Here is a 24,091-nt window from a genome sequence, read left to right on the forward strand (position 1 = left end):
AAAGTAATTACACCAGTAAGACATCCGAGCATAAGGTATATGATGCTTTGTACCTTTGTAACTGTTCTCCTTAGCATGACAGCAGCCATACAGTATGAATTATCTCTGTACTAACACACGTACACCTACACTTGTGCACAGTACTGCCTTTTAAAACATATTTCAACTAGCACAGTAAAATCTTCAGGTAAGTTTAAAACTTAAGATACACTGAAGGTCACAACAGAAAATCCAGAATATACTCCAATCCCCATGCATTGAAACTATCCTTTTCTAGGATGAGTCATTTAGGAAGCATTAATAAATGCAGAAATAATTCTGCATCTGTTTACTTGGTTTATCTGCAGTTTAGCTACACAAGCCTGACACAGTCAACCTGTCTAGAAAACAGTATTTTCTGTTCCATTTGGCAATTTGTGATCAGAATTTCTGATCTCAACTGTGCTTCATACCTGCAGCAACTAAATAAATGATGAAAGCAGAGCCTTTTAAAAAATAATCTCAGTTATAGCTAACTTCTGGACATCCTCAACTAGCTGACACAAAGCACAAAGGAAAATCCAGTGGAACTCTAGCAGAGTTGAATTCCACTCAGATTTTAATGGAACCTTAGTTTAGCTCTCCCCAGCAAAAGGAAGAAAAAAATACTAACACTCATGGCATTGGAGAAGCAAGAAAGGGGGAGAACATCACCACCGCAGAAACCCTTAGCCTTCAATACTTCAGTCCACTAAGCTTTTAGAAGTTTATGATACAGAAAAAAAGCAGCTCCTCCCTTTATGAATCACTCCCTAACTCCGAAAAATCTCTCAAGCATTAGGAAAAACAAGTCCTATGCTATGTTCAAAGACTGCCCTCCCCAAAAGCAACCACTTCAAAAGTGAAAATACAGTAGAACCCACTACAACACAGTTTCAAAATTTTATTCTAACCTAATAACCTTGAGTTTTTTTTCAGAACAAGCCACTTTCCCTTCAAACCAATTCTGTCAAAAGAAGGGGTTGCCTGGCCCATTTCATTCAGGATTCTCTGCTAACTGTAAAATGCGGGCTGAATGCATGTCTTCTGCAGGTCAATTTTTCAGTTACAAAATTCAGATTTTTGATGAGCTGTGTTTGATGTATGCTGCCAGCTAAAGTATAAATGGCTAAATAAATAAAAACTATTGTTTCTTCAGTATAACTTGGTATTTTGTCTGTAATTTCTTTATTAAAAAACTGTAACAAGATACTTAAAAAAAGGCTAGATACAAAAGAAGTTAAGCTGCTCACGAACATTAAAGTTTTCCAAAATGTATCTTCAATAATCATGATCTTATAAACATTTTACAGTTACCAGAAAGTGCCCAGGCTGAGTTTACATAGTTAGATAACGTAGTACAAGTGTCGGGTTAGAACTGGTAGTGGAACAATCTCCTGACTGTCTGTTCACTGAAACAGGGATACAAAAATGTTGATTGTGAACTATGAAATACTGTGCATTGGCCTCATCGTATGTACAAAAAAACACACTAAAGGTACAGATTACATGCAAAATATTAGTGATGGTATCTGATGTGCCAGAGTTCAATGCAACCAGAACAAAAATTGCAGTGAAAGTGGTTTCATAAGTGGACGATCCCAACTCTGGGATCTGAGTTGTCAGGAACTTTTTACAAGTTCAATATACATGATACACAACTGCAGCCAACCACAAATTAAACACAATAAAAAAGTTAAAATAAAACACAGAACATACTTAATTTTTTATTTCGAAATTCCCTACTCCCTCTATACAAGAACCTTTGCTGAAACACTTTCCACAAAGGCAGCAGTGAATTTTCAGAACATTTTACATATTTTCCCTCAGCAAAAAGATAAATCACAGTGTAAATTATATTGTTCTGCTGTCATCTTTGGCTGGGGTTAGGCCAAGGAGTTATTGACTAGCAAACTGTTGCGATCAGATATTGCCAGCGCTCCTTTTGCCTTTACGTTACAAATTTAGTACAGGAATGTATTCATTTAAATCTTTAAAGTACCACCAGGGGTATGACAGCATTAACTTTCATAAACTTTTATAGACAAATGGAAAAATCTACAAAACTTAGCTAGTAATATTACACAGCAATACACACTTTATACTCTACACAAAACCAAAATTCTTGGTCTTAATGGCGAGTAACAATTTCTGTTTCAAAATCTGCTTAGAGGAATAGAGTGGGACATAAAGGCGAGAAATGCAAGTGTTTGCTGTAGGAAGATGTTGGTCATCTGGTGGTCTTATTGTGATTGATGGCATAGGCTGGAATCCCTCTTCACTGGCAGGCAATGATGGACTTGATGTCCAGAAGTAAACCTGAAAAAACAGGAGGTGGTATTAGAAATTGTGCTGGACAAGGCTAAAATTTACATTGCATACTGTCGTAGCATGGGTTGAAAAAAGAACTGCATGGTCATTTTGATCATACTACGTTCCTTTCAGTATGTCAGCTATACTCAACGGTCATGCTAAATACTTCTGTAATAGCTTCCCTCATTTCATTTTCTCAACTGCTCATAATTTTATATAAGTCTGTTAAAAACTGATAGAAGTAGCACTCGAAATGATCCTTCATCAACAAATCCTCAGTAAATAAAATATCCCCAACTCCAACTGGGAAGGTTTTAACTGCCATCAATACGAAACATACTAGAAAACTCTCCCAAGACAGTTAATGACCAAGGAACAGAGTACTTGTACAGACAGCAAGGGAGAATATTGTGTTTGTTTTCTCAAGCGTGAAACTTGCAGAGCAGTGTCACTACCAAAGCTTAATCACAGATACTCCTTAACAAACGTGTTCTAGATTTTCTGCTTTCCAGATTAGTCCTCATTTCCTTCTAGCAAACTGTAAAGGAAAGATAGTACCTTAAGTGGTAGGAAGTTAAAAGCGAGCAGTTTTAAGAAGCTCATGGACACAATTTATAAGCAAGTCTTCCAAAGTGAAACAATCTTACTCTTTCATGCCTCTCATCAGTTATTCCAAAAAGGCTTTGTGAAGGAGGAGGTGGTATCATTACTGACATCTTACAGAGAGGATACAGGCATTGCCCTCAGGATACACAGAAGTCAAGACAATAAATGATCCAGGAAAAGAAATCAATTTCAAAACCCTACTAGCCCACAACACAGTTGACTAACAACAGTTACTCAGCTTAAGAACTACTTTGCAGAGACTAAGCATGCTTCTACATTTGCGAATATGGGCAAGGACACACCACATCTACTTCCAGCAGCAAGGTCTAGGATTCACATCTAATGTTTCCAGAAATGAAAGTCTAACCGATCCCTACTACTCTGCTCTGCAACCGTACTTTCACATACAAAGTCTTTGTAGGTACACATACTGAAAAACAGTAATGATGCAAAACTAAGGCCAGTTGTTTTGCATATTTTCACCGAGAACGGACAACTTACCAGATCTTGTCTTTCTGTCATACTCATCTTCTCAACTATGGACCAAAACCAACGCTTGAACTGCAAAAGCTTCTCAGCATTTTCTCCTATGGGAAATAAATAAAAAAATTATATGTAATTCAGTTAGTGCACTGAACCATAAATATTACAAGAGCTGTTTTACACGTACTGCAAGCTGGATCTCAGCTACAATCTGATACTGTAGACAGGCTAATTTCAAAACCAATACACATACTTTTGAATGTGAAGTCTAGTTCTGACATACCTCAGTATATTTCCCACACCTTCCCACCTGAAAAGCCCAATGAAAGCTCAACAGTTTTAAAATTATTAAAGAAATATTAGACTGCATACATCACATTTGTAGTTCTAACGTTAGGTCAGAACTTCCAGAGGGAAAGACACGCTACCAGTAACATAATCCTTTCCATTAATGTCAAGTGACAGCAAAGTTAAAAAACACACCCCCACCCCAACTGAAGGTAAACATTTTACAAGGTATGTAATGAACATAGTAGGAATTTTATTATGATTTTCAGTGACTTATTAACCGATGTCAAATTTGAAGAGGTACTTTAAGCTTAATGCTAGTAATTTCACACTCTAAACTGTATTTACTCTACAACTGTTTCTGAATGAATAAATTGTTTCATACCTGACTCATCATTGAAAGAAGTAAAGCTGATTAGCATTTGCACATTTACTTCACCACAGCCATTTACCAGAAGTCTGAAATCTTCTGCTGTCAAGTCTTCTAATGAATTCTTTGGAAGCACATCCAGTAGACCCTTCCTCATTGCCTTAAGTGAAAGCCACAAGATTCACGTTAGTCATATCACTTACTGAGAAGTTCCACGCAAAATCCCCTATCAACTCAAAATTCATCATTCTATTAGCTGTTCTTTTCTTTCAAAGCTTTCCCACCTGAGATACAATTTTCTGAACCAAAGAACTGCACCAGCACGTTAAGCAGCAGAGCAGTACTACCAAGTATTTCAAAACCAGGAATGCTTTGAACTAATGTTCCACCAGCTGCAGGAGCAGAAGCATCTGCACTCTGTTACTGAGAAGTTCACATATTTTTCTGAGCTACGAGTTACAAAAAACAATTATCACATCTTATGTTCACTTTGCTTCCTCAGGCACTTATATGGCAATTCTGCTTTAAAACTGTAACACGTGTATACATAGATACTATACACATACACGTTTCATTCAGATTATATCCTGTAAAGGTTAAAACTCAGTTTTCAAAATGGAAGAATTTGAATAAATTTGTTTCAGTAAATCCCCAAATGAATACAAGTGTTACAGTTTTCAACTCTTATAACAAAGTACTTATTAATTTATGCAGATATCGAGACCAAGCAAGTTCATTCCAGGAACACGTTCCTTTTGGAAGAATTTTGGCCATAATCTGCACAGAAGTAATCTGGAGTCTGCTCACATCTCTCAGAACTGCAGCAGGAAACCAGAGTCAGCAGAAATGACTAAGTTTAGATTTAGTATCATATGACAGAGTATTTTAAGTACTGGACTTACATAAAACTATTTACATAAATATATTACTCTAACTTTCATTTTAAAAATGCTTCAAAAATTATTCAAACTCAATACAGTCAATTATTAGGTTTCTTGCCAGACTTAACCAACGAAATCAAGTTTAAAAGGAATTGTCTTTCGTTCTAGTACTCAGTACTCTACTACTTGCTCAAGGTACTCAGTCTTCACAACACTGCAAAAAGAGCTATACAGTTACAAAAAAACATTGTCTTTTTAATCAAGCTGTCAGACCTCAAAGAACCTGAGTAGCAATACCATAATGAGGAGAAGAATTAACTGACTGAAATCTTACGGATTATTACTTAGTTTGTTTTTTTTTTAAAAGCACGCTCCACCAAAAACTTACATGCAGAGGCTGTTCTGCTACCACCAACATTCGGTGTTCTGCATATTTCCGGACATATTCATAAACATTCTGAGGAGTGACTGGTATATTTACACCATTGGAAATAAGTTCAACCTACGGCAAAGTAACAAGGACAATTAAAGAAAACATGAGATTATTACTACAACAGACATGGTATGCTGATCAGCGATTTACAGCTTAATATTCCTCTAAAGGAATACTACATACTACAATTACTACAGGGTAAAGCATTAGAGTTTCCCTAGGACTGACTCTACTATCCAGGCTTTATGGTATGCTCTACGCCACCTTCAAGGGAAAAAAAAGACACCACAGTTCAATGTCTGAAGAGAATACTGTATTATCTAGAAAGGCTAGAACAGTAGCTTTGGGACCTTAGAAGAGCCTGGATTATACGTACATGGCAACATGCACAAATTGTCAAATTCCTAAACTACAAAGACACAGGTTTATCCATCCTTACCTGCCCTCCACCCTCTTCCTTACACAGGTCTATTGCAAATGCTAAATCCATTGCTGCGAACACTGCATCAGCATCTGTACTCTGGGAAGCGAGGATAAGTTGCCGAAGGCTTTCATACATAACCGGATCAAAAAAAGCAAAGTCATGCCAGTTCACCTGTAAAAAAAACCACGGATGTTTGAAACACCTGTTTAAGAATATACTCAAAATTATGGTGACCTGTGCCTAATCTATGCACTACCATATACCAGTGCGTGTATCACAACCCATAACAACCCGTACAACAAAGCATACAGACCCTAGGAAATAACAGTAGTCAAACTCCCATTTTCAGCCTGCTGTTGAAGATGCATGAGAATACTCAATTGAAGTGCATTACCAGAACATAAGGACAGACCTGTAAAGCCTTGCCTGCTATTACAGGCATAGAGGTTAAAAAAGAAATGTAACAAGTTCTTGTGTTTTTTTTTTTAATTCTACATATCACTTAAATCACTACAGATTGAAGTTGGAAACAATTTGCATCAAGTGCTCCAAAATGCTGAAAGACTGTTCGCCACTTGAGCACATACTGCTGCTATACATTTAAATGGCTGATGTCCTGGTAGCCATATACCACAGCTTCCAGCAATCAGAGTACCAACGCCCACTTGGTTTTCTACAGTTCCTCACTTCCTTGTTCATTAGCAGGCTGGAGGGAAAGTCATCCACTATTTTCTAACTAAATTATTCTTTGATGTGTTCAACATTTAACTGGACAGAATGTATATTGAAAAAGAAAACCCTGAATGAAAGAATTCAAGGGAAATCTCTCTTGGAAGGAATCGGGATATCTGGAGACACATCTTTCTGCCACTAACCCTTTTCATGAAAGATTATACGTATATTGGAAAACTGATAGTATGATCAGCATTGTCTTTAAAGAAAAGGCCAGCAATAACAAACCTTGGTTGCATCAGAAAGATGAAGTTATGACCTTACGATGTTCTTAACTAATGCATGAAATGTGCAGCACATAACTGATGTTCATGCAGGGGTGAAAAAAGGGTATTTCTGGCAAAAGTTTAGGTAACTAGTGCTCTGAATCAATTTATGCCTGCATGAGACAAAACTTAATTATAATTAAATTCAATGAGTTCTATCAAATATTGAGAAAAATGGTTTTGGGTAAGCTGAGATGCTGTTGTCTGGTACTAACACCACTCCTTTGAGTCTTCAGTCTCAGAAAGGGGAAGAAAAGGACACAGTATGCTGTTTCTGCAGGGAATCAAAGGCTAACCTAATGCAAATCTTTCCATCTTATTCAAATACCTTCCAAAAGATTTACTCATTTCACAATCTAAAATGAAAACCTTCTTAAATTCAATTTAAAAGCATCCTAGCATCTTTAAAGTTACCAACTCGACAAGTCAATGCACAACATGTGGGAAAAAGCAGTTATAAAGATGAGATTTTATGTAATTAAAGCAAATTCAAATTTCTATGATCAAACTTACCTTTCTGCCAAGAAGAACTTTGATTACGTGTCTATTTAACGTGATAGGACACAGTTCATTCTGCAACAAGCACAATCCCAGGATTCTGAAAATACAAATTTGATTTTTGTTTTGGTATGACATATTACTTTGGGGATTTTTCAGTAAACTTGCATTTAAAAAGTAAAAATACTCTAAGAATCAAGCTTTCCAGCTCTTTCAGTCCACAAAAGAAAACTGCGCACATATAATCATCTTAAAAATATAAATATAATTTCTGCAGTATAAAACCTTCAGATTGTAAAAAAAAATGTAACAGGAAGAGAAATCTCAAGCTGAAGCGTGCAATTTCTCCACTATTTAGCACCAGGTGCTAAATATAGAGCACAAAGAATAAAGAGTTTTTGCAGCTTGGATCATTGGTACCCTTCTGTGGTATTTCATATACTCATAGTTTAAATTTTTTTCAGACTAGTACGTTAATCACATACCTGCCGATGTTTCTGAAACAGTTCAGCCTTGCTTCTGTGTTTTTACCAGGTCTTGGTGTATAAAACCCTCGTTTTCCAGGTTGGTAGAAAAGTGGTGCGTTATCATCCCCATCATCTGTATCATCTAATTCCATATCCACTACACTGCGGCTGGAACCATGTCGCTTTCTATTTTCCTGTTTTGAAAGTCAGAATAGTAATTAAGAAATCTATTTCTAGCTACCAACCCACATCACCGAACTCTTTGCTATTAGAGCCAAGGATTCAAGTTTCATTGGTTAAGAAGCCCAATGACATTCCTGAATGGTAACATTTTATACTTCTGAGTGATTAGCGCTTAATCTTTTCAAAGAAAAAAAACAAGAACATCTTTACTCAGACAAAAAGATAACTGCACAAGATAATTAAGCAGAACTTTGTCTTGCAAGATAAGAGAAGGCTCCATTTTAGGTTCCAAATTAACTGATATAACTGGATCTCCAGTAAATTTCTAATTGTGCAACAATACGTTACCTGCACTTTATCTGAAGAGTCTAGCAATCCAAGATCCAGTATACTGTCAGCACCATTCTCCCTTAACAGGGAAAAAAACAAAGGCAAATTAAAATTTAGTTTCACAATAAAGAATGGTCATATTCTGACATGAGACAGATTTGATTAAACCAAGGTCAACAAGTCACTTGCCCAGAGAAAAATGTCTAGAAGAAAGCAAGAAGCAAGGTAGATGCATTGGAGTTAGATGTAGCACAGTACAAGTGCCTCGGCCACAAAATCAGTTTTCATCTTTTACAGAATCTTTGGTACTTTACCTGCCATGTGCAATAATGAGTTCCATAGCTTCATCAACTCTTGCTCTAAGGGAGTCTTCACTTGCTAGTAAGAGAAGCAGCTGAGCAGGAGACAATTCCAACAACATTCCTGTGATTTTACTTGCAAATGCCTGGGGATACAGAATGACATGTCTTATATCCTCCTCCAGTTCTCTCATTTTGAAATACAGTTTTATGAAAGTTTCAGTATTTTAAATATAAAATGCATTGCAAGATACCTCATAGGCTAAATGATAAATTATAGAAACAAAAACTGAAAAATATCTTGAAGAATATAAGAGTGGGCATACATGTTAAAATATTTTCAGGCAAGTTAAACAATAATGCACAGGGAATTTTATTTTTTTTTTTTTAATGAAAATATGCCAAGAACATTTAACGTACCATGTAATGTACTAGACAGATAAGACTTACTGGTTGCATTGCTTGCACTCGAGGGTAGAGCCTTTCTCCAAGGGCTTGCCTATGTGCTGGAAGAGGATCAGGGTCATCACTAGGATTTCCTTCTGATGCTGGTCTAAAAGGCCGTGTGTCAATGGAAAGTTGCCTTCTAAAGTCCCTTAAAAAAAGTTAGAGCAGTTTGTACTAATTTCAGAGGAAATATGCAAAATTCTTCTGGAACAGTATAATTGGCACAAGGATTCAAAACAGCATTAGCTTTTATGCTACAGGAGGAGTTATTTCTCACAACTGCTTAGAGGGAACGATTCAGAATGATTCAAAAATGAGCCAGCGATTTTAATACTACCAGTATTTTAAATAACGCAGTCAGGCATGCCACCAACGGCAATGCTGTTTCCAAACCACCTCACAAACTGATGCTAAAACAGAAGTTTTTATTATTGTTTTAGCAAGAGAGATTTATGGCATACTGTTGAGACAATCTATCAATGGTAAAACAATTTTTAAAGAATTGAAGTATATACTGAATTTCAAGAAGTTACCTCATAAATTGCTCCCAAAAGTGAAAAAGACAGTCGCCTTAAATTTAAGTAGAATTATCTTTCCTGAAGATAACCAAGGCAATCATTCTATCTGACAAACCAGCTCCAACAAATAAAAAATGTATCACTTACCTATCCCTATCTCTCCGAGAACCAGCCCGTAAGCCACTACTTCTCCGCATTTCTCTCTCTCGCTCCCTTTCCCGATCTCTCTCCCCCCTATTTCGCAATCTCTGCATCAGACCTAAAGGAGGAGAAAAACTCATAACCATGAACATCTTTATACTTCTCTCTCCAACAGCAGTTTCAGTGTAAGGAGGACACAATTTTGGAAGACAGCTTGGAAGACATCAATAAGACAGAACCACTTCACTTAAAGTAGCGATGTGAGTTCAACCAAGCTTAAGAAAGGCTTAACAAAGGAACCTGTAGTGTTTGTACCAACTTACAAACGCAAAAATATTTCTAAAATTTATATACAGTTTCAAAAACCATTTAAAATTATTTGTGACATGCCAGATGGAGCAGTCATATTAAACACATGCACTTACTGCCTAAAATCTTGACAGTAATTACCTACTGGAGAGACAGATGCTCAAAAAAACCTAAGAGCTTTCAAAACAAGAGTTTGTTTTAAGAAAAAACACCACAATTTCCTTGCCTCAGAGAACTAACATACACAATTTTCAAAGTTCCCATGCTGACTTAGCAATAAAAATCTCTGAAGTGAGACAAGAGCAAATATTTTAATGCAAAATAAATCCAACACTTTTATAAATATTATCTGGAGATTAACTGCTGCACATCACTTACTTGTATGGGTACCCTTGTTGGCATTCTGAATACAATCTAGATTTGGCAGTTTCTCATTTGACAGAAAAGCCTGTGCAATGGCAGTGTAAAAGCTTCGTGCTACACCGCTGCCTTCTCCTGGCTCATCCTTAAAAGTAACTTTTACTCTGTGTACAGCCATTGGAGTGGTAGCACACCTGCGACCAAAATGATTGTTGAGCTGCCTCATGGTCTGCTGAATTAGAAGGTCTCTGTCTCGATCAACCTATTCAAAGCACAAAAAAGTTTGTTCTTTATTGATCACGATACCAACAGAATTTCAGCTTCACAAGAAACTTTCTGGACACTTCTGCAAGGGCTCAGAAAAATGCCCATTAGGCTATGATAAAACTACACAGTAATCACAGCACAGCTGATACAGTAAGGTTTAAGACATTGGCTTGCAGACTCTGAAATACAGCTTCTCCTATCAAGTTACTGCAACATTTGATAGTTCAGCTTTTAATTAAGATAAATTTGGAAGAAAAACTAACATTTTTTACCTCCAACGTTAAATCTCTGGATTGCTGGTTTCTAAGTTTTTCCATCTCCCGGCGGAATTTTGATTCCTTTACTTCAAAGCCACCTAATTCAGTAAGGATCTTAAAATAAAAAATAAATAAAAAGAAATCAGAATAAGGGAGGTTCATAGTTTAGGTGGAAAAGGAATTGTCCTTAAACTAGAAAATACATACCGAGCCAGGCTCTGCTCCAACATCTTCCATGAATACTCTACCAAACAACTCTAAAGAAAGGCGCCAACGTCCCAGCAACATGTCGTGAGATATAACCATGCCCATGAAGCTACACTGTGGCCTGAGAGAAGGAGAATAAAAAAAAATAACTTCAGACATATTTGGCATAGTTCTACTTTTACCTACCCTCTCGCCTCCAAATAAGTTACTTATTTCTAAACAACTTGACTCTGCAGGACATCACTGTACTCTAGAGTTAGGTGTAGAGGTCAAATGACCATGTTCATTACTTGATTATAAGTCAACCAAGACATTAGTTAAAATATTCCATGGGTCACTGACAAACATAGATAAAAACCAATACACTTTAAATAACAAAACCTGGAAACTACAGCAAGAGAACCTGACTATAAATTCTCTTGAGATGTCCAGGATTTCCAGCTACTGTGCAGTGTTAACAAATACCACTTGGCTTAATATGTAAGGGATTCTATACACTGACCTCAGTCTTATAATGCCCTAGAGTCTGGCCAATTAAAAATGGTTTTTGCCTACTGAGCTAATCAGTTACTAAGTATTAGTATATGAAGTACACTAATACTAAGTATTAGTATATGAAGGAACTAATAACTTGATTTGCATTTGGAATGGTCACAGAACAATGAGTAGGGAACTTGGCATCTATTGCAGTGGAGGAAAAAGCCTTCAAAATAAATAAAATGGGAACACCTACCAGTGTCCCCCAAAACTAAGTCCTCAGATATAACCTGCAAGTAATTGATATCAATCCTATTACACAACAACTCTCTACGTCTCTTTGTCTGTGGACAAAACCCACGATGGAATATCAATAAGAAAAAATATACACATTAAACTGCTCAGTTTCAGCTGAAACACAAGTCTTGCTTCCACAGAGTAATTACTCCAAAAACATTCAACTTCACTGCTTTGTGGAATTCACTGTTACAGGGCTGCCTTCAATTAGACATTTATTAAAAATAAAAGCTCTAATTCAAAGCAAGGGCCGTTCAATCTCTAACTGCATAAAATGTGGTCAGTATCACATGACACAGATGGCAAGCTGTTAACTCCTATTTTTAACTTAGTTACCTAAGAAGTCATAGCATGTCTGCAGAAGGAAGTTAGGTAAAGGATTTTTACTAGCTTGCACAGACTTCAAGACTGATCAACTGTTCATTTTAAAAGCTACTAAGTAAAAACAACACTTTCTAACTAAATAAAGCTACCCATCTTAAAAAAGATGTTTCAGAGTCCCAAATATCCTTTTATCAGTTCAGTAATATTTCATACAGTAATTTTAAAATCCAACTACCTGAAAGATGTGAGAGGCGGCCCTTCACTTTCTGTCAGTCCTATCTCTGCCAACAAGCTGCTTTTCAGTTGTGCTGCAAGATCATGAGCTGAAGGCCCTGGCTTTGAACTCTCAGATTCTTCTGTAGGCACATTTTGTTCCTCCCCTTCTTTCTTTTGTCGATTTTGCATGCTCATAACATTTTTTAGGTTGGCTGCATAAGACATTTTAGTTGGTAGAACCTAAATGAGGAAAAGTAAAACTTAATTACAGATTAGTCAAAGCAGACTAGAAGGCTCTCAGGATATATGTAATTTCTAAACCACACAAAAATGAGTACTATAATTGCCCTGATAAACACAATCTCAATGGCTTCAGCAAATAGGAAAAAACAGTTTTCCAGTTTTGTATTTGCATTTCATACACTTGATTTGCCTACAGACCAAACATTAAATGGCAAATCTACTGTGCACAGTAATATTTCTTATCATGATTATAAAATTTGTATTTCAAAATTAACTCAGATTTTATAGCAGACTTCAAAAATGTTACATATAAAGATTTAATAAAAATTAAAAATTAAAGTTTTTGCATTTACTGGGCTTTTGAATTATTTGTTAAAAGCTACTTAAAATTTTCTGTGAAAAATTAAAGTGTCTTTTAAGGAATTAAGGTACTAGCTTAAATTATCCCCGTTGTATAAAGTAATCAAACTTTTAAATCTACCTCAAGGCAGTTTCTGTCCACTGTAACTTCCATCAAGCATTTCCCGCTGTTGGCAGAAGATGAATACAGACCCTGGCTTGGTCGGCCAAAGAGATCTTCTTTGCGAGCATTGGGCTGAAAATTAACAAAAGCATTCTGGGTAAATAATATACTTCAGTTAGAAATGAAAATGTAAACTGCAGTTATCTTTCAGAACACCATCTCTGGTGTCACCTGTAATAGATGGGGCTGGTCTGCCAGGGGGATGGCTTCTGCCAGAGGAACCTCAAAAGGATTGGGTGGAATGCAGCCAAGGAACGTCATAGAGTCTGACCGTCTGAAAAATGGATGGTTTTGGCCAGTCTCTGCTGGGAGGGAGTCATCATCTTTGTCGTTGAGTGTAGCACCTAAATATCAGAGAAGATTTCACTTCAATTTTGAGTTATAAAAGCTAAAGATTTGAATTATCAACAGTTATTAAGCTCCTCTCTTATCTCTCCGACTGAAGGAACAGGAATGCACACCACCTCTCTACAAATTTATCAGCTCTCCAGGATGCTTCTTCAAACCCTCTATTTTTATTAAGTTGCTTAGTTGTCGCTTTTATTCTTTTTACTGTAGCAAGTTTTAATGAATGTACATTGCTGTACTATATATACTTCATACAGAGTACACATTCTATCATTTTCAGCAGTATCTTCAACAGATTGAAACAATCACAGTTTAGCTCAGATTCAAATTTTAAATTCTGCCATTGTGCAGAACCATAAGGGCACAAACTCTGCAGGTTAGAGAGAGAGTAGATAAAAAGAGGGCCCCAAAATGAGAACAAGGAATAGCAGGAGAAATCTGGTAAAATAATAATGGTATGAAAGTCTTTCAAAGCTAGACTTTAGTAAGGATATCTTTCCATTGTCTTAACATATGCAAATAGCAAACACTTATTCAAAGCCTCAGCTAGCTAATGGGAAAAAAACATTGTGAAAGTATTGTAATTTAGCATATGATAGAAGTGTTTCTGTATACAAACTTTGATTGGTATCATCATCATTTTCATGTTCTGAATCTTCATTGTCAAGACCCAGCTCCAAAAGTTCACGAGTTCTAAAAGAAAGAAAAAAGCATTTACAACTGTTGCAGTCAATAAAAATCAACAGTATAATCAGTAAATATACTCGCAAACTTTACATCATAAGAACTCTAAAGTCACTGGTGAACAAGTAGGTATTTTCCATTGAGAGGTGGTATTCAAAGCTGAAAAGTACCTCTCATTACATAGTCACTACACTGCTCAGGCCGTTACCCCTAAATGCATTTGGCCACCTACCAAGTTTGATCTAAAGAGTTAAAGCTTCAGTCAGAGATAGGTGCATTTGTTTTTAAAGACCACATCAGTGTCAAAAAGTCTAGGAACACTGAATTAGGGGAAGAATTATATAACTGAATACTATTCTAGAATTCACTTGTGTAGAATATGCTTGATCCTATAATTTCAAACGATCACATTTCAAAACGTAAGCCTGAGTTGTGTATTAGAGAAATAGATTTCACTGTATTATAATAAGCATCAAGAACTTTGATTAGTTTTGATTTGTGGCAGTGTGTGCTAAATACGTTCTGGAATTAGATGAAACCAATAAAAACATTTCATGCAGGCTACTAAAACGTCATCTAACTGCAGCAAGGGACTTTATTCGAATTTGAACCACTCACTTCTAAATGAAGAAGTCTAAGCATTCATAGCTTAAGCATTTCATGAGAACTTAGCAATTCTTTGGTGAACAGATTTGACAGATTTCAGTACATGAATTTCTGGGGGACAAAGTAGATTCCAGAAGTATGTTACTGCCTGGAAAAGGTTTAAAGCCACAGCTTCAACTACTCAACTCAGTCTGCATCAAAACTTGAATGAGTTACTGCATTAAACCAACACTACTTCTGAGGAAACTACTGTTTCTAGCAATAACCTCTGGTATACATTCTGAGGTTCTAACAGGCCTTACATTACCAGATACATTGAGCCTAACATCTGAACTAAAGCAGCAGTCCAGTATATCTTAAATATTGATACCTCATATTTTACAGTTGTTGAATTTGTAGAGAAAATGAACAGTTGTGTTGTGTTCGACCCGTGACATTGAAAATCAGGGGCAGGGATAAGCAAAGACTTGCAATTATCTAACTGTTGACTATGACTACTCAGGTACATCACCTCCAAACTTAGTAAGTAGAAGAAATTGATAGCATAGACTACCAACACGTGGATATGCATGTGATCATTAATCACCACTTCAAATCACAGGACATTCTAAAAAAAAATCTTTCTTAGGAGGAAAGAAATGCAGGCATACCTTGTAAAATGCTATCGTTGAAGCAACATAACAGAAAACGTCAGTAAGTTGAAAAGCTATCAATTTCCCTACCGTGCTTTACATAATCAGGTTAAGACTTAAGTACCCCAACCAAATGGAGAAAATTGAACTACTGTGCTCACCATACCAAATTTTTAAATCTTCTCTTATGCCATTTTTAGCATGTTTAACAGATTCCTAACTTAGTCATTATCATATTAAACATGAGGAGCAGACTGCATTTTTCAGCTGATAACTGGTCTTTAATGCATCTGTTAGAGGCATTGCCATGCAATGAAGTTTTTGGTTCTGAGTCAGACTCAATACCTTTTCCGTTCCAGCTGAGGAGTATCCAATGTTGTCTGTTGATTCATCGCCTTAATCCAATAAATAAGCGCTTGAAAAACATATGCTACATGCTTTAGTGAACAGACATCTAGAACAGGAAGGACATCTGAGTGCTCATCATTGTGCGAACGCATCAAAGACAGTGCGTAGTTCAGGAAATCACCACGTGCTGACATCATTCCCTGACGAGCACTGAGTAAAGTAGCACGCCTAGTGAAAGAAAAGAATTGAATACGCAGAGATTAGGCATCCTTTACTATTAGTCTCTACATTTGAAATATAGATATGAAATACAAAACAGTGGGATAGTAAGAGCAATGATTTCACATTTCTCTGTGTGAACGCAGCTCAGGTGCAATATATTAACGGAGTTAATACCTGAGATAAAGCTACTACATCAGAATAAACCAAGTACCAACAACAACACAGGAAGCCACCTTAAATCAAAACAATAACTATGCTGCTGCATTACAGAATTAAACTAAACTAGTACTTCATATCCCATGCAATAATCAAACTATTTTCATACCTTCTTCCCTCGAGTGTTCTTAAGCTAGCTTCCTCACGAGCTGTCATCCTTTCCCTTCTGGCTGAGTTCTGAGAAGCATGGAGAGGATGATTTGGATGCCCAGGATCACCAGCAGATGCTAACGCAGAACCATAACGCAGCTGTGCTTCTGTAGAGTCCATGATACTAACCATCCAATTCCAAGTAGGAATAAGCTTTTCTTCTACATAATTCTACAGAAAATGAGATTTAATGAGTTTTGCAAACAACAGAAACAGATGATAGAATGCAATCTCAACACAAGCCTTCACCATTGCTTTTACAGTTACATATGATTTCCTACAAAGAGACTCTAAAATCCCACTCAAGAATGGCCAACGAACAATTTCTGAAAGCTTTATGGAGATAGCTGATTTACTGTAGTGGCGTGCAGCTCTCTTCCCTTACTACCTTAGTGTTTCTGTAAAGCATCCTCACGATCTCTCCCTCATTCTTAGGTACCTCTTCTACTCCTCACCTTATGTCCACACTGCACAGCTATGTACATTTTGGTCTAATTCCCAAATTTTTGGTAGCTTTAACAGCCCTCATCCCAATATGGTGTCCTCCATCCTTCACCACTTGCAACTTCAGCGAAAAGGACAATTTTCTATGCAGATCTTAATTTTAACTGCATACAAAATTCCTCTTTTAGCTCAGTCTTTTCCTTACTTGGCTCCAATATTAGCTCTGTAGCCTGATTTTCTTGCCATTTGCTAACTCCACTGATTTGGTTCTTGATCCAACACCAGCCAGCTTTCTTCATTCTTTTCTATTCTGGTCTTTAAAAACCTCAACTATTTTATGATTCCATCTAAAAAAAAAATCCTAATTCTACTGAAAATGTATGTATACAAAGTTGTGTGTGTTCTTACCTGTAAGTTAACAGCATCTTGATAAGTCAGCTTCACTGCAGCTGGGATCTGAGAATACACTAAATGATTGTACTTGGGAATCAGACCCATTAGGTCAGATATCTGCCGTATCACTATACTGTATGCTCTTGCTAAACTGCTTGCAGATGTTAAATAGCTGCTTGCATTGCTGGCTTCAAGTGCTGCAGCTGCTGCTGCTGCGCTCGTACTGATGGTACCACTCCGACGTAGGTTGGATGGATCGATGTAAATCAAGCCCGCTGAACTTGCTAAATATAAAAGTATGACATTAATGAATTTAAGCTTTGCTACGCATTTTATGTATTGACAGATATCATTTCTAGTAAAAACCCTTGTAAATATTACTGACATCACATCTATAGCAAGTAAAAAGTTACTACCTAGAAAAAACATGACTAGCTACTGCAAGCATATTTATACCATTTTAAGAACTAGACTGGATCCTTCCTTCTGTTAAACTCAAAACCAGTACTAGAACAGTCAAGGTATGTCATTGCTGTCCTTCTAGAACAAATATGTAACATTTCGTCCTTAAGAGAACAAATGAAAACAGAGGAGGGAGCAAAGCCACAAGTTAATTGACTTTCATGAATGCATTTTACTCAGACTTGCCTGCTGGGGCTGATGTACTAGAAGGAGCAGTGCTAGTAGTTCTCTGGTTTTGGGTATTGCGTACAGCCCACTGCATAGAACGAGGAGCTTGGGCAGCACCATTGGCGTGTGAGCTATTTGTGGTTCGCTCCAGAGGCTCATCAAGCATAAAGGTCTCCTGTTCTATGTCATCGCTCTGACTGCTGCTGCTATCCGAGTCACTAGAATCATTTGATTGAGAGTCATCTTCAGAAAAAAATGCCGGTACACTGCTAGCTCCTATTAAAGGAAATAAGCAATAAACAGTAATTGACAATTGCAGTCATATGCATGCACAGATATATCATACAACTGTTGTAAAAACGTTTTCCTTAAGAAATTACACGTTATAAAAACCATTCACATACCACTACCACAAATTTTCAGTAAATTATCCTTATGACATACTGCAAATTTTCCAAAACCAGTTTCACAAAAACAAAAGCACTGAGATTATTTGCATTTCAAAAGACAAATGAAGAAATAATCTGATTTTTAAAACGTTCACTGATTCTGCCCTGTCAGAAAGCTCTAAAAGCTGGGCTTCCAGACTGGACAGTAGAGCAGTTACTTTCAAAAAGCCTTTAAATGATTGTTCAGGTTTCAAATTTTGCTTTAAACCATAGCTAACTTCTGCACTAAAAATGAGTGAAAATATTTCACTGCACTTCATGGGAGTGATAGATAATCTTCAGCTAACACATGCAGAAGCTCTGTAAGAGCAGAGAAGATGGCTCTCACTTTAGCACACCTTCTGCAAAAAAATCTGCATAGTTCCTTCTAATTATAGGCAAAGGAAAAACAGGAAATATTGGAAGATGGAGGTGTGAGGGAAGAAGCTGGTTGAAGAAGAAAAAGAAAAGGAAAAGATTACGAGGGAAAGGTGTTTGTTATAAGAACATCATGATCAGGTAATTCTCACTCTGCTCAATCTAATTGTGAAGTAAATCATTTCTCCAGTATATGTTTGAAGTGCTGGATTCAGTCCAGCTCCAAAGGCAAAAGATAACTTTTTTTTTTAGCTGAAACCAGTCCTGCCCCTATTAAAGCTAAACTACTACTACATTTCTTTTTCCTGTACAGTTTAATCCTAATATCTAAACGGCTAGATTAAACATGTAGCATACCTGCTTCTGAGCCAGCAGTAGCTGCAGTGACAACACTTCTGCGCCCACTAGCATTGTCCTGATTACTGTGGTTACTCTCACTGTCACTTTCTGTTTCAGCAGCAGCTAGTAAATCCAACTCCATATCACTGCCTACAAAAAACAATATAAAAAAAACTCACGTTTAAAAACAGAGAAAAACAGAGTGGCTGTAGTAGCTCATAAAAGACATTAAACTAAACCCAGAGCCCCTGACTATAGCAAAAACTAAAAGATATACAGGGAAAGAGAATAAAAGCAGTGCAAACATGAAGCAATACTTGCAGCTTTTTCCTCATTTTTCAGCAGTTAGCTACCCCGACCTTCTCACTCAGTGCTGTGCGCATACATTCAATACACACACTGAAAATTAAGGCTTGAAGGATTAGTTGCTCAAACCAAAAGACTCCACAGCTATTTGTGGACATGTATGAGAAATTAACCATATGCTATTTCAAGTGAATATCCAAGGAATATCTGAAAACTTTTTTAAAAAAAATCTATTTAAAAATACAGGTTCTATTCAATTTTAAGTTTTTAGAATTAATATTCCAAATACTCAGCAAGTGGATAAACAGATTTCCTGTCCTGTAAATGTGCTGACTGGAAACATGAGGCACAGACAGAAAGAATAGAAGGTAATTTTATTTAAATCATACTTTTGGACAATCTAATCCCAAAGAGACAAGATAAGTCACATTAATACTAAGAATTTCCAAACGTAATGGATGAATTTTTTCTATTAAAAATTGATCCATAATTCCATATTTCACGAGTAGTTTGAAAACTGGTTCACCACGGTTCAGATCCTTTTTGAGAGCACATCTACCATAACTGCTATTCTATCATTAGTCATTCAAGAGCTTAGCTACTTTTCAGTCCTCCAAACAGTTTGCGTCAAAAATTGTCAATACTTTGTCAACAGTAGCAAATACAAAAGGAAAAATCTAATATGTTAACATCTAACAAGCTTTTTTTTTTTTTTTATTCTTTGATGCTTTAATAGTCTCTCCTTGTGCAAAAATAAAAATTACTTTTATCAGGGAGGTACACTGCAATCTGCAATTTTACCCATCTCCTTTCTATGATGTGTAGCCCTAACTCCTTTGATTCTCTGTTTATGGAAATCTCCCAAATCATGATCATTAGTGACTATGAAGATCCCTTTTGGTTTTGATGCACAGTTAGTTCACCCAACCAGTAATATGCACGATGTACATTATACATACCATCTTCATCATGCTCATCATGCTGTCCTTCTGCTTCAGCATTTTCTTCACCATGTTCTTCCTGCTCATCATGATGGTCTTCTTCACCAGCTACCCCCTCAACCACCTCAACCTGGAAAGAGCGTTTTAATTTTATACCAAAATAATTTCTATATCAAAGATCTATGTGTTTTCAAAAGCAAAGTGCAAACTTTCATTTAAAAAACTAACAAGAAAAAAGACCTAAGAAAAAGATCCCACGAATGAAAGACAGCTTTGGACATTAGATTTTAATGATGAAAGGGTAACACTGAACAAAGCCCAGAAGTCTAAATAGGGAAGCGCTATCATCCTGGTAGAAGTCCCTCTAATAACCATACGTTGAAAGACCATTTTTAAAGGGAGTTATAACAAAGTGTAAGATTACATATAAAGGAGACTACAGATGTATGTATTGTATGCTAAATCATACTGTTATTCTGTCAAATGCTTTGTATATACTTCGTATACTCTCACGTAACTCTATGTTGCTGGAAACAACATAGTTTTGTATTCAAAGCTCTATGAAAACAAAATGCTTATGGAATTTTATGGACTCCACAAAATATTGCTGTGCTGTAAGGGATACCCTGAGTATCTTTTGCAAGCTAAAGGCCTTGATGCATGAATTTTTGGCTCTGATATTAAAGCATATGCTAATGCATTAGGTCCCATACTGACGGGAAGAAAGAAAGGGAGAAAAAGAAAACTGACCTCTTCCACATCTGCTGAAACGATATCATCTTGTTCTTCATCCCTGCCACGAACTGGCTGTGACTGGCTGATTCGTCTTTGCTGAGGATTCCTTATGATGTACGATGACTGAGACTGACTAGAACTTAAAAGAAAAAGAAAGAGGTTATAACAAAAAAAAGCATTAATAAGGAAAGGAAAAAAAAGCATCAGTTCTGATCCTTTTTAAAATGAAACCTTCTAAAAGCATGAAGTGTCTAGACTGAAAAAAACAGACTGAAGAAAGACTTTTGCAGGTTTATCATGAAACTAAGATCAGCTTCTTTTTCCTAGATGGGTGGATAGTAGGCAGAATAACTCACTGATAGCAAAGCTCAAATGAAATGGTAAATTAGCACACCTAGACCACCTAAAACCTGTAAAGACCTTCAAAAACTTGTAAGAGAGACTCCATGCTTCATGTGTAAATACTTCCAAAGTCAGTAGATCACTTGCATTCAGTTGAACGCCAGCAAAAACATTTTTTTTTTATTATTTCTCAGAGGTATACAGCAGAAGGCAAGAAGAAATGGATGTAAGTTAGAACAAGAAATTCATGTTATGCTAAAATAAAGGAGAAGGAAGAGGGAAATAAAAAATAAAACATTTCAAAAACGGTTTCACAGTGAGCGTGGTCACCAATCCAAAAAGGTTATACCAAAAGATTGTGGAATCTAAATCCTTGGAGAGATTTTGCATCCAAATGGACAAGGGCCTGAGTGACCTGACAAAAACTTGAATGGGGATTTCTGACAAAAACTTGAATAGGGACTTATGGGGATGTGGGAGTACAGGGGGAAGGGGACAGGGTGATGACCTCTGGACATCACTATCAACCTAAATTACATAAGAAAACCGTCAGTAGGAAAGTATTTCCAAAATACTCGTCCAGAATAAGAAGCTTTACCATTTTTCTACTAACAAAAGGTTAATAAACACAAACCAAAACAACAACAAAAACATAGAACAAAACCCATCTTTAACAGTCTTTGCAAAGAACAAATAGTGAGCTTTTACCTGCTAGACTGGTCAGATGATGGTCTTGGTGGTAGAGGCTCCACAGAAAATAGTTCTTCACTTCCCTGCATGGCATCTATGCTGGTGCTAGCGAGAGTAAAGGGTGCTGTAGGACGTGCAATTCCCATCCTGACCGGAATAATTAAAGATTCTGCTACATTGCACAACTCTTCGACAGCATAGGGCAATAATGCCTGGAATACACGTTTACATTTTCCAATTGGCTGTGGAATAAAATTGCTAGGGAAAAAATAAGGAAAAATAAAGGTAAGTACATCTTCAATATGAATTTTTCAACAAATTTTTCAAACAATCCTATCTTTAGTATGTACATACATGTGTATATAGCAGCAATATGCAGAACTACTAAAGTCAGTTAGAAACATTCAGTAACTTGAGAGACTAAGGCTGAGCATCTAAATCTACCAATGATAAACAGATAAAGATTGTATTTTTGACTAACATAATAAAAAACCTACTTCCCAAAACCCTGAACAGAGAAGTTCAGCACTTATCTTAAGAAACTAAACTTTACAAGCTACACACAACACCAGCAGCTATTGTGCAATCTTGAGGCACATACATTTCAATACAACACCGCCTACAGACTGCACCTTAGTTCAAATGTTTCTGCCTATTACTGATGAGTATCAACTCATTTATTGAGAGAATTAACAAAAAAGCAAACAACCAAAACAACCCCCTCCTACCTTCCGCACTTACTTTTTCTTTTTGGAAGAAGCCATTTCCACGCTAAGAATGACAAACACTCTTGCCACAGAACGCAGGAATCTCATTGTAACAGCAATCGCTTCTTCTCTACGTCCTGGCGTATACTTGTTTTGTAATTCTTTTACCAGAGTACCCAGTAAAGTATCTAAAAGCTACAGAAACAGATTATTACAACCCAATAATAGCGTGTAATTTAGAAGCACAAAACAAGACAGATTAAGATTCAAGAACAGACCACAGTCATACCAGCATAACTTCGCAAATAACATGATCTGAAGTTATTCTCATGTTAGTCTCACAGTGCATCACCCAAAATACACTAGAATATCCCATTAATATCCCCATATATATAATATTAATATCCCCATATCCAGGGAGTTTATAAGAAAGATGGAAAAAGACTTTTTACCAGAGCCTGTGACAGGATGATGCGCAACAGTTTTAAGCTGAAAGAAGGTATATTTAAATAGGATATAGCAAAGAAATTTTTCACAATGAATGTGGTAAGACACTGGAATGGGTTGCACAAAGATGTTGCAGATGCTCCATCCCTGGAAGAGTTCAAAGTTGGACGGGTCTTTGAGCAACGTTATCTAGTGAGAGATGTCTCTGCACAGCAGGGGGACAGACCAGATGATCTTCAAGGTTCCCTGCCAAGCCATACCATTCTATGACTATTCAGAAGTCTACGTAAAACATGGCTAAGTGTGCTTACCAAAATATCTGCTGTACACTTGACAATAAGGCAATGCGTAAAACAGTCCAAGCGAATAGTTCCACTTTGCTGATTAAGGTAAACTTGTTCTTCAGGCAAGAGATGGCCTATCCTACTGCTTGCACTAAGACTTAGGAAAAAAAGAAATTAAATTTTATGTAAGTCAGCAGGTCTCAAACATCAGATCAAACTTTACATTGACGACTATTTGTAAATACACACGGGTCTTTATTTTCCTGGGAGCCAAACATGATCATAGACTTCAGTGCATTCCAGTCTTGCAAAACACGTTCCAAAGCAAGCTGAGCAAATCGAGGAGGTTCTAAATCGTGATCAGGCATATCAGAATCTATAGAGATAAAAAAGCAATATGAGGAAGAGGTATTGAATTTTTGTCATTTATTATAAATACCATTTATTTCAGTGAAAGGGCTCTTACCTTCAGGATTTGCAGTTTTACGATTACGATCTTCCCTAATTCTAGGTGGTCTGTATTGGCAGTGTTCCACAGTTTGCCTGGCAACTGTCTGTACTAAAAATAGTAGGAGATGTTCTCCCCTGTAATGAAAAATTGATTAGTGGAGATATCATATACCAGATATTTTAAGCAATGAAGA

General features: G+C 36.7%; 1 protein-coding gene across 5 annotated transcripts in view; it reads right to left on the reverse strand.

Moving 5' to 3' along the window:
* Window positions 1-1,179: 1,179 nt before the first annotated feature.
* UBR5 (ubiquitin protein ligase E3 component n-recognin 5) overlaps window positions 1,180-24,091 on the reverse strand; it is an 83,888-nt gene continuing 60,976 nt past the window's right edge. For 4 of the 5 annotated variants that reach the window (XM_035546132.2, XM_050709100.1, XM_050709102.1 and 1 more), the window contains 30 exons: window positions 23,914-24,032; window positions 23,697-23,823; window positions 23,475-23,604; window positions 22,751-22,911; window positions 22,028-22,267; window positions 20,993-21,116; window positions 20,261-20,372; window positions 19,014-19,145; window positions 17,869-18,126; window positions 17,236-17,504; window positions 16,343-16,554; window positions 15,793-16,023; window positions 14,145-14,218; window positions 13,349-13,521; window positions 13,136-13,249; window positions 12,431-12,651; window positions 11,098-11,218; window positions 10,906-11,004; window positions 10,385-10,628; window positions 9,704-9,815; window positions 9,042-9,186; window positions 8,607-8,737; window positions 8,311-8,371; window positions 7,798-7,973; window positions 7,328-7,412; window positions 5,832-5,987; window positions 5,348-5,461; window positions 4,094-4,238; window positions 3,439-3,524; window positions 1,180-2,337 (listed from right to left, as the gene is read on the reverse strand). In XM_035546132.2, the coding sequence (XP_035402025.1) occupies window positions 2,125-2,337; window positions 3,439-3,524; window positions 4,094-4,238; window positions 5,348-5,461; window positions 5,832-5,987; window positions 7,328-7,412; window positions 7,798-7,973; window positions 8,311-8,371; window positions 8,607-8,737; window positions 9,042-9,186; window positions 9,704-9,815; window positions 10,385-10,628; window positions 10,906-11,004; window positions 11,098-11,218; window positions 12,431-12,651; window positions 13,136-13,249; window positions 13,349-13,521; window positions 14,145-14,218; window positions 15,793-16,023; window positions 16,343-16,554; window positions 17,236-17,504; window positions 17,869-18,126; window positions 19,014-19,145; window positions 20,261-20,372; window positions 20,993-21,116; window positions 22,028-22,267; window positions 22,751-22,911; window positions 23,475-23,604; window positions 23,697-23,823; window positions 23,914-24,032 (4,585 nt within the window). In that variant the 3' untranslated portion in view covers window positions 1,180-2,124. The remainder of the gene's footprint in view (window positions 2,338-3,438; window positions 3,525-4,093; window positions 4,239-5,347; window positions 5,462-5,831; window positions 5,988-7,327; window positions 7,413-7,797; window positions 7,974-8,310; window positions 8,372-8,606; window positions 8,738-9,041; window positions 9,187-9,703; window positions 9,816-10,384; window positions 10,629-10,905; window positions 11,005-11,097; window positions 11,219-12,430; window positions 12,652-13,135; window positions 13,250-13,348; window positions 13,522-14,144; window positions 14,219-15,792; window positions 16,024-16,342; window positions 16,555-17,235; window positions 17,505-17,868; window positions 18,127-19,013; window positions 19,146-20,260; window positions 20,373-20,992; window positions 21,117-22,027; window positions 22,268-22,750; window positions 22,912-23,474; window positions 23,605-23,696; window positions 23,824-23,913; window positions 24,033-24,091) is intronic. The other variant, XM_050709103.1, reaches the window with a different exon arrangement.

The sequence above is a fragment of the Cygnus atratus genome, chromosome 2, assembly GCF_013377495.2.
Source record: "Cygnus atratus isolate AKBS03 ecotype Queensland, Australia chromosome 2, CAtr_DNAZoo_HiC_assembly, whole genome shotgun sequence".
NCBI classification, from domain to species: Eukaryota; Metazoa; Chordata; class Aves; order Anseriformes; family Anatidae; genus Cygnus; species Cygnus atratus.